The sequence below is a fragment of the Merops nubicus genome, unplaced genomic scaffold, assembly GCF_000691845.1.
Source record: "Merops nubicus isolate BGI_N331 unplaced genomic scaffold, ASM69184v1 scaffold16963, whole genome shotgun sequence".
Classification (NCBI taxonomy): domain Eukaryota; kingdom Metazoa; phylum Chordata; class Aves; order Coraciiformes; family Meropidae; genus Merops; species Merops nubicus.
In genome coordinates this window covers 6,152-16,695 of record NW_008597054.1, presented here as the reverse complement: position 1 = coordinate 16,695, position 10,544 = coordinate 6,152, and the positions used below count along the sequence as shown (strand labels likewise).

At 39.2% G+C, this 10,544-nt stretch overlaps 1 protein-coding gene across 1 annotated transcript in view; it reads left to right on the top strand.

Annotated features, from left to right (window-relative positions):
* Nucleotides 1-625: 625 nt before the first annotated feature.
* KCMF1 (potassium channel modulatory factor 1) overlaps nucleotides 626-10,544 on the top strand; it is a gene marked incomplete at its 5' end in the record, with an annotated part of 14,113 nt that continues 4,194 nt past the window's right edge. The window contains 3 exons of the mRNA XM_008936588.1: nucleotides 626-834; nucleotides 7,190-7,329; nucleotides 9,788-9,889. Coding sequence (XP_008934836.1) covers nucleotides 626-834; nucleotides 7,190-7,329; nucleotides 9,788-9,889 — 451 coding nt within the window. The remainder of the gene's footprint in view (nucleotides 835-7,189; nucleotides 7,330-9,787; nucleotides 9,890-10,544) is intronic.

Genomic DNA, 10,544 nt, shown 5'->3' with positions numbered 1-10,544 from the left:
AGTGTGTGTGGGAAGGGGAGGGAATACAATGGTTCACCCCCACCTGGGGTCCTCCCAGTTGCTGAAAGGTCACACCCCCATCCCAAGCCTCAAACCACAACACTAACGCTGCCTAACTTCAAAAAACACTAATTTTTTCTGTTATTTAAAATGGAAAAAGGTCCTAATTCCTACCCAAGATGTAACATCAGGGATGGTCATGTTGTTCTTCAGAATTAAAGTCTTATGAAGAGTGAAAGCTGAAAAGCTAGTGGATTTTTGTCAGTTTTTGGTTTGCTTATTGTTTTGGTTTTTTTTCCTCTCTTGATCAGCTATTTTGCTGTTTAGCTTTTTAGTGTGCTTGGCCTAAGATTCCTAATTGAACAGTAAAAATACCAGTCAATACAATCAGGCAGTGGTGCCTGTAGGAAAGTGCATCCAAAGAGATCTTGTAACTTAAGCTATTATTTTCAAGTGCTTGATTTTGGCCTTAATTAACTTGAAGATTCTAATTTTGGGAGAGCAGTTTTTTAAAATAAAAATATACTTAAAAATTGAGTCTTATGTCGCCTGCATGTCGGAGATGGCTGCCTCCTTTTAGTTGTTGAGAGGCAATCACAACAAATCTGCCTGTTATAAAAAAAAGTGCATTTGTTGCTGCTTTAAAGGAATTCTGTTTGTTTACAGGTGTCAGCTGTGATGCATGTTTAAAAGGAAATTTTCGTGGCCGACGATACAAGTGTTTAATTTGCTACGATTACGATCTATGTGCAACTTGTTATGAAAGTGGTGCAACAACGACAAGGCATACAACTGACCATCCCATGCAGTGCATACTAACAAGAGTAGATTTTGGTAAGTGATAATTTAAAACTCTAGTATAATTTGCTGCTATGTTGTGTCTATAACCATAATATGGATTTTCGTGTTTCTATTTATTAATCCCATCCCCTGTTAGCACACTGAAAATAAGTGCAGGTTCTTGTCTTCTAGGAAACAGGCATGCTTTCTTTAGCATAAAGAGCAGACTTACGTACATGTACCGATTTCAAAAGAATTTAGTTTAATTCTATGGATTTGTCTGATAACAGCAGGTTATCAGACAAAACCACTTCATAACAGTGACTATTCCAGATTAACTCCCAGTTGGAAGATGTCAGTCTCCTCTCCCAGTTTACTTAAGTGCCACAGTATACAAGTAGAAACATCCTGGTGAGGTGTTGTAGGAATGATACTCTCTGGTGGCTCACGCAGGACTAGGTAGCTACATCAGGGGTAAGGACAGGCTGTATTGACTGTACAAGATTAGTGGAAAGGATTAGCATGTAATAGTCGTGGAACTCTTTTGAAGAACTACTAATTTAATTCTCTGAAACCATTTCAGTATTTCAAGTAAAAAATAATTATCCTTGTCTCCTACTGTTTGTTTCTATTGCATCATATTTATAACAGGTTGTAACTCAGGAGATACTTCTGTGAGGAGCCACTGGTCTAGGATGTTGCTGATGCTGGACATCTGCTCCATTTTTGATAAGCTAACATTTTAATAAATCTTTTTTTTAGCAATTCTGGTTGTATCTGCTTGTATACATGTTGAATTCTTTAACTTCTTAAAAGGTGAAGTTTTAGGAGTTGCAAATTTTCTTCTTTACTTTTTTGATTAAGTCAGAAGCAAAACCTACTTCTTTATTTCTTTAAAGATTAGAAACTAGCTATATATAGAAACATGCAGTTGGTTTCTCAAAATGGTCTTAGAATGAAGATGTCTTTCATTCTCAGTTCTCAGGCATCTGCTTGCACAAAGACTGCCTGGTGATGACTTCAGAAGTCTAGTCTGTGGGAATCCAGGTTTTAGAAGGAGATAACTTAGTGCATTATCAAAAATGCATACCACCATTTTAGCTTGCATGTATTTCTTCTTGATTTTTTTTTTTTTTTGTCTCAGTAATGAGGTAAAATTCTATTGTATATGGTCTATTAATTCAGGTTTATGGCCACTGTTTGAGATGCAAGGTTGAAACTTCATAGCCCTGTAGCAACAGTTACTCTTGGATGTTACAGATTGGCAAAAAGGACTACATTCCCATAAACTTTAAATGCTCATAGGGATAAGAGGACTGACATACTCTTGCTATGAAGCTGACATTAAAAATGAAAGCTTCCAGTGTACTGCAGTGAGGAAACTTTTTCTAAATACTGCTTTCTTAAAGAGTATCTGTGATCAGAACCAAAGAATGTTTAGCGAATATATTGTTTCCTGCAACTTGGATGTTTCTTTTGGAAGTCTTGGATAAATGTATCTTTTGGTGTAATACATTTTACTTGTGTTTGTTGTGGTGGCAGAGTGGTTATTTTTTACTTTTGAGGTCTGCATGAAGACTACATTCTAGAACTAGTCTAAAATTAACTGTTTCAGAGTTCTAAGGATAGCTGTACTAGTGAATTTTAAAATTCACTAAGTAAGCAGATATTAATGGGTTAGAAGAAAATCTCATGGGGAAGACTGGCAACATAAAACTAAATGTCACAGAAGTACTGAAGTCTTCAGTCACTTCCTAGTGACGTGGCAAGTCAAATAAGGGGAAAATGTTTTCTAATATATGACAGTAGGAGTAGGGAGTTTTGCTGAGCAGGCAAAACATCAGTAGAAACACAGAACAGAAGGCTATTCATCTGGGTAGGTGCATGGATTCTTGCTTATGTGGCCATTGACAAACGTCAGCGCTGTTGTCTATAGTCAAGTTTGATTCGAAAGTATGAAAACTGTTTCTAATAGGAGTAAACTTAAAGTTTTTGCTGGTGGTGGGGAGCCAAGTGGACAGCTGGTAAGAGGTGATTTTTAATAAGGAGAAGGAGCAGAGTGGAGGATCCTTCCATTGCAAAACTGATGCAAGCACTTCAGAGGAAGTCTGCCATTTTTCTGACTGTTAAAAGTGTGCCTGGGGATCAGTGAGTTGTTTACTGCAGGTCCACCTGCAGCTGATGGGAAAGCCCCTGTGTCCCTCCAGTTCCTGTCAGCATTCTGGCCGGCAGTGTCTACGTGCAGACAACTGTCATGGTCACTCTGTGGCTGAGCTGGTGCTTGTGGTGGACAGCAAATCACACAGATGGTTCTCTGTATCTGGGATTGGTTCAGCACAGCAGTTAACATTGCTTAGCTCCATGAAAATGATGATCAGTTTTTAGGGTTTGTAGGTACTGTAACAGTCTTGCAGAGTATTTGGCAAGAAGACTAACTTATTAGGTGCTCTGAAGGAACTTTTGTTGTCGTACTGATATTTTTTGATCTATTGCCCTTGCCCCCACCCAAAAGTCAGACTAGTGTAGGGAGCTCACATGAGAACACTGTACACAAAGAAAAAGCCCTAGTGATTTCTTGCTACATGTATTCACTCTTCTACCGTCTGGTTGGCATATTTGTGTTCAGGGAGTCAGTGTATGACCTAGTGTTAATTTTGAAACAAGATGGGGTCGAGAACAATGGCAGTGCTGTTGTTCTTCAGTCCCCACAAGACACTGGAAAAAATGTTTTCTCACACGTGCTGAGAGTGATATGCTGCTGAAACAGGAACAGAGCTTAAAATAAGTTATGAAGTCTCATACATAATGACAACTGGCCTTTAAAGCACAGATCCAATTAGTTTATTTCTGATGGGTCAAGGAGTAGAATTGCAATAGGCCTGTGTAGAGAACAGGAATGTGCTTACCCAGCAGTCATACTTTTGTGCTTTTTGTAGGACAGTCTGTCAGGACAATGGAGAAATTCAGAGCAAATTTTTTTTTTTCCCCCTTTTTTTTTTCTCCTGAAAAAGAATCCTAAGCTGTTAGGATGCTTTATTATTTTAAGCGTGTGGCTTGCGCATTACCACCACCACGTTAAAAGGATTATACTGGCAAATAAAGTAATACAAATTGTTAGTAGAATTCTCTACCGAAATCATATTGTGTTGCTTTTATCAAAGTACAGAGCAAGTGTATCTTCACCTGTCAGCTCAAGTGCTTATGTGGCAGAAGATTCTGATGCCTTTTGGGTGACTAAGGCAAAGGGTGCTGCTTAAATAATGGTTACCTTGATAATGTGTAGTGTGAGATCTGACTGGATTCACGAGAATTCAGCATGAGTCTTTTGTTGGGTGGTTTGTTGTTGTTTGTGGTGGGGTTTTTTTGTGTGTGTTTGGTTTTTTCCCCCAGTGGCTAATAGGAGATCTGTCTGATAAGCGTGTACCTTGCTGAATCAAAGCATCGTAGATTAGTTTGGTTTGTTTTGAAGTGGGCTCTGAAGATATCTGATCCAACCTGCTGTTGGAAGCAGGGATGTAAGTCGGGCTATCCCATCAAGCCAAGTATTGAATATTTCCTTCAATGGATGTTTCACTACTTCTGCAGCATTTAGTTCCTGTAGTGAACATTGGGGGTTTATTGTGTCCCTTTATCCAATCAGAATTTCCTCTGAAGGAGCTTGTGCCTGCAGCATATAATCATGCTCCCTTTTAAGAGCCTACCTTTATTTCCTCTACAAGTGCTTTTTCAGTGTAAGAAGCTGGAGATGAGTTCCACCATGAGCCTTCTCCAGCATGAACCCCATCCGTTCAACCATTCTTATGTCAGGTTCTCCAAACCTCTAACTTGATGGCCAGATATGTGTGTGCACACACAAACACATTAAAAAACACCCCTAGATCGTCTGTCTTTTTTCAATGTCTGTTTTGATTTGGAGAGACAAAACTGACCCTCTGTTGCATGTTGCCTGCCAAGCAAATATAGGTTAATCACATCCATTGATTTAGATGTCTCTTTCCTTGCTGATTTAGCCTAGATGCGCATTTGCCTTCTATGTTGCAGAAGAATACTGTTGGCTTGTGTGTGGCTTGCTCTCCACTGGTGTCCCCCAGCCCTTTTCAGCAGAGCTGTCCCCCAGCTAGTTGAGCCTGTTTGAGGAGCAGCTGCTGTTGGGGCACTGCTCACCATTGGCAGGTGGGCTGCAAATCCCCTCATGGATATTGGCATCCCTGCTCATTCATGGCTTCAGTGTGTGTTCTTGTTGTTGGGGAGCAGCAAGACCAGGGCTGCTCCACAATGAATAACAAACCAGGAGCTAAGGGTGACCCCAGCACAGGCAGGGGCATTGTCCCCACTGTCAGGCTTTGCAGGGTAAGGTTGGTAACAGGAGCAGGTCTTGTTGACAGTCCCAGAGAAAGCAAGTATGGTAAGTCAGCTCTAGAGTCCACGCAGGAAAGCCCCCTAAGGCAAGAGGGCTGGGTGTAGTTGAAGTCCTGGCCAGATGGTCAGACCTGAAGATGTAGTCCATGAGCAGAGTGTGTGTGTGTAGAGGTCTGCCCTGAGTCTAGGTAGCTTAAAGCCTACTGGGCAGCCTGGGGCCCTGATTTCTGCTGTGGAAACAGAACAACCTGCTGTGGAAACAGAACACCCAGCCACTGCTGGACAACTAACTGAATGTCTATTGTGTGAATTATCAGCCCCAGCAGTGTCTGTCACACTGAAGCAGTGCTGCAGAGCTGTGAGACTGAATACTGAGATTGGCACTTAGTTGATGAAGCCACGTGAAGAAAAATAGAGGCTGTGCTGTTTCTTCCTGCTAGACACAGTCGTACTGGAAAGGTTGAAATAAGCTTCTAGCCAGAGCATCATGTTTCCAGATTCAACCAAGGCAGCATTTTACTCCAGCAGATATGGCTCTTGCACTGCCTTTAGTGAATGGGGAGAGTTCCTGGTGAGGTGAGCAGAGATCCCACCCGTTGAGAGCAGATGCCTCTAGCCTGCAAATGTGAAACAGATCAGCATTGGTGACTAACAGAATATTAGAGTCTAGATGAGTATTACAGCTATATTACTACCTATTTTTGTTTCACAGGATCAATCTTAAGATAATTCTGGTTGGAAGGGATCACTGGAGGTCTCTGCTCCAACATTCTGCTCCAAGCTGTGAGGTTTTTCTAAAATCTGTTTTATAGTTTAAAATAAAGTGTACCTGGTGACCTGTATTTCAGATTAGAAAGGGGACAGATTTTGATTGTAAGACATGGTGAGAGACTAAAGTTGAGGAGGAAAAAAGGGAGGTATAAACTTCAAAAGGAAAAATATTTGGATTTTGTCAGTGACTTGATTTTGATTCTGACATGTGCGCTTCTTGGATATTTTTTTCTCCCAGATGAAGGCATATTTATTTGGCATGCGCATGTATGTTTGCTGTGTGTTATGAGAAAGGTGTGGAAGAAGGTATGAGTGGGAGAACATGAAGGAGTATAATCAAGGGGCTAGATTTTTTTTTTTTTTAATTGGCTTGTTTCATAGTCTCTAAAAGCAAGGGCCAGGAACACAGGATTTGACAATACTCATCAAACCTCTCCCTTCTGTGGTAGAAGAGTGTCTACTGGTGGAATTCTTGACGTCTGGACTGAGCTAATATCATACCTAAGGAAAAGATAATTTTACTTGCATGCTCATTTATTTACGTGCTCTTCAGGCTGGTTGTAGCCCTGTGCCCTTTGCTCTGCTGGGAAGTTGTGTTGGTACTTCTGCCTTACTTGAAAATAGGTTCATGAAGGAGTGAGGTTTATAAGTAGAGGTTTTTAGATAATTTTGAGGGATTTTCTTTTCTTTTTAAATAGTAGGTGAAGGAAGCTACTTTTATATAAAATTTTTGCATTCTTTTCTTGCATGTTTTGATAAATTTACATGTTAAGTTTGTGAAACTTCTATATTAGCAATGTAGGAGTGCCTGGTTTTCATCAGTAGTGCAAAAGTGCTTGAATTCAACACATAAAAGTTGCAAACAGTCTGTAACATATATTATCAGGTTCCTTTTCACTGTCTGAGAATTCAGCTTTTGAAAACTGCTCTTATGATTGAAAAATGGTGACCCTGTACATGAGACAAGAGGAAGAGTGGAGGTTTGGCAGTATCAGCATCATCATAGGAGTCTTTGCTCCTGCAGAATATTAGAAAACTATCTTATGATTGCTGATGAAAATAAAATGTAGTCTGTGTTGGTTTTGTAATCAGTAATTGAACACGTCGTGAGTGTCAGCCTATGACCTTTATAGAAGATTAAAATAGCCATTTCAGTTAAATACCAAATTAATTTTGCAGCGATTACATTGAAGTACGTTTATAAACAGAGGTTTAGATTAACAAAATAAGTGATACTACTGCGTTGAAGTAACCTCTATTTAAATGCCTTCTGTTCCAGATTTGTACTATGGTGGAGAAGCTTTCTCTGTAGAGCAGCCACAGTCTTTCACTTGTCCTTATTGTGGAAAAATGGGTTATACGGAAACATCTCTTCAAGAACATGTTACTTCTGAGCATGCAGAGACATCAACAGAAGTGGTAAGAAGCTTCAGAGTTGGCTTTCAGTTGTGGTGGAAATATATCAAGACGAATCTTTCTTCTGGAAAATTGGTATCCTGATTATTTTTTTTTATTCCTTGAAGGATGAGTTAGTTTAAATGCTTTGCAAGAAGACATACCTGCACTTGATGACGACATCAAAATTCTTCTGTGTTTCATGGATATCATAATATAATGAGGTTGTTTTCTTTTATGGTTGCTGTTTGGTTGTCCTAATGTAAAGACTGCCATGTTCAAGAGTTGATTACCCTGTAAGATGTAATTTAGAATGTTCTGATGGCTCTTCTGTGCAGCTGCCTCCCTTTTCACAATCAGTGTGTAATTGTCCTCATGGCTGTGCTAGTCTTCTGTAGATGTGACAGGAAGACATGCAGGCAGTTTGGCATGGTTTTCAGATAGCTTTTGTAATGAACTCAGTACATTTATGCCATAGAAGTTATCATTCTTTTGAAACTATTGCTCTTAAAGCAGGGGGATTTTCCCCATCCCTAACCATTAAGACACTTGACATGGTAAAAAATGTTCTTCCTAAACAACTGTCAACAGAAATAGTTCATTTGTGGTGTTAGCTCCTGCTTTTGTCTTTGGGAGTAGGAGAAAGTAGGTTAGCAGGGATGCTTTTGTCTGCTTAACTGTTACACCATAGACTCCTAGAAAAATATGAATATTTGAAGTGGATTACTCATTTCTAGTACATTGTGAAGAAACTTCTCATAAATAGGTTCTCTGTTCCAATCTGCTAGTTTTCTTAACTCCCAAGGAATTCTCTGGAAGAAAACGAAATGTTAGTCTCCAAGCCTATTAAGGATCTTGTGGGCAAGAGTCATAGGGGAGGTGGCTTGACTCCACCTTTCTGAGACTGAAAGGTGTTCTTATATTTTTAAAAAATGTGTGAAGTGAAACAATTTATTTCTCAGAGAGTTGCACTGTACGATCGTGTCTTAACTCAGTGACACAATTTTCATAATCTTGAGTTTTCCTTTGTGAGTCTCAGACACATAATCAACCATTATCGAGTTCCATGTTTGGATGACTTTCTTTGGCTTAGTATTGCAATTCTGATTTGCACCACTTGGTGTCAGTGGTATATTCCTGACACAATGTTCAGATTCCAGGTTTTTAAATTTTTCACATCCATGTTTTGCAGCTGTGACTTCCTAGAACTCAGTAAAGACTAGTCATAGTCTAGTATCTGTATAATATGTTTGGGTAGTTAAGTATGTATTGTATTGTGCTGTAGTAAGGTGTCTGTGCTCTGCAGTGTATCTGCGTGTATGGCTTCTCTAGTGGTGACAAAGCTGGTAAGCAGAGTTCTGTGAAGAGAAATGTTGAACACTGAAAACAAAGGGAAGGGACTGTAGCAAAAAGCTTCTAAATTTCCTGGTTTTCTGCTCAGGTCTGACTCCTAAAATTGAAGAGGCATTAAAAAAATGTAGCAGCTTCTGTCAAAAGCAGCTGTGATTTTTACAGCAAACTTAGTTCAAGACCTTGTCCTTACCTGCATAAGGGTAGGACAAATGTGTGTGCTATTATGTAGGTGTTCTTAATGCCCACAGTCTTCAGAGATCTACTATGGACAACTTGAGCACATGCATGAAGAGCACGGGAAGCCTGGGCTTTGTATAGCAAAGCTGATCTATAAAGCCAGTACAATTTGTGAGCAACAGAGAGAGGAATTCATAGACAGAAGTTGTTACAGTTGTCAGAGTGATGTTAATTTGAGCACTTAACATTTGGGGGAAGAATTTTGTGGGATGGATTGGTGTTGTTTTTGTCTGCCATCTGTAAAACTTCTAAAATCACTCTAAACTACTGTAAGGAAAAATGGAAGATATTTTTTAAAGTGTGTTTGGAGTTACTGAAAAAAAAAACAAGTAATAATTATGGCAATTGCAATGGCACTGTTTGTCTACTTAGTCAATGTGTGTTTTAATTAAAAACAAACAACAAACTTGGTAAAATACAAAACAAGGGCAAAGTCAGTGCCTTCTCCCAAAATACTGTTGTGTAGGGATATGGAGATCAGTCCCTCTGTCAAACCTGGGGTTACACTGCCTGGATGGGTGGCTTCATTCTGATTCTACTGCTGGGATGAGTGTCAAAGCCAGTAAACAGTAATCCTGTCATCAAACTGCTGCCTATGGCAGAATTGGCATGCAAAGACTTAACTTTCAAGACGTTGCAAACTGAATTTTCAAATTCAATCTGTTTTTCATAGCGTGCTGAAACAGCATGAAGTAAAAGATGTCTAAGTTAATGCCTGCACTTGAATACATTTTCTGTTTGTTTTTTTAATGTGTTGCTATCCAGGTATTTGTGAATATATAGGATGTGCTTTTAAAGAGCAAGAATCGATGTCTAATGACTGACTCAATGCGAGTTCTGTTTTGTCTGTAAAATTAGTAAAGGTGGGTTCTTTCTTGGTTTGTCCTTTCAGATTTGTCCAATATGTGCAGCATTACCTGGAGGGGATCCAAATCATGTCACAGATGACTTTGCGGCTCATCTGACACTGGAACACAGAGCTCCTAGAGATTTAATATCCTTTACAATTTGAGACAAAGACACTAGACTGTTTAATCTGCTCATCAGTAGCCATGATGACTTGTTTTAATTTTTGTAGTCAAAGCGTCATACCTCTTGCTTTCCTGGAAATTAAATTTCTAAAAATCTGTATATCAAAAATAAAAAAGATTCATCTGCTGTTTCAAAGCTTATAAATACGAGATTATGAAACAGACTGTAGGTATACTTGACAGTGCTTCCTGCTCTAGCAGCAAAAAACCTTTAAATAACTTAAACACAGAGAGGTTTTTCTGCTTGCGTTGTGGTTTATCCTGCCTGATCGTCTTGATGCTGCTTTTTGCACAGATTCAGTAGTATGCTGTAAGTATCTGTGCATGAAGATGATTGAGGACGATTCGAGCTTAGCTGGGTTTGATGAATTATTTTAAACTTGCTTAACTGCTTTTAATGTCATGTTTTAACACAATTTCATAGTGTTACTATATTAGTGTTAATATAACTCAGAAAACTTTCAGATTTCCTGGGTAATAGGATGTTGTCTTTCAGTTCTTTCAGCAGTAGGTCGTGCAGATTTATCTACACTTGATGGCTGAAGAGCTGGAACTATTGGATATTTTTGTCCTTGTTCTAGGAAAATTTTCTCTTTTTTTAATTCCTTCATACCTCCT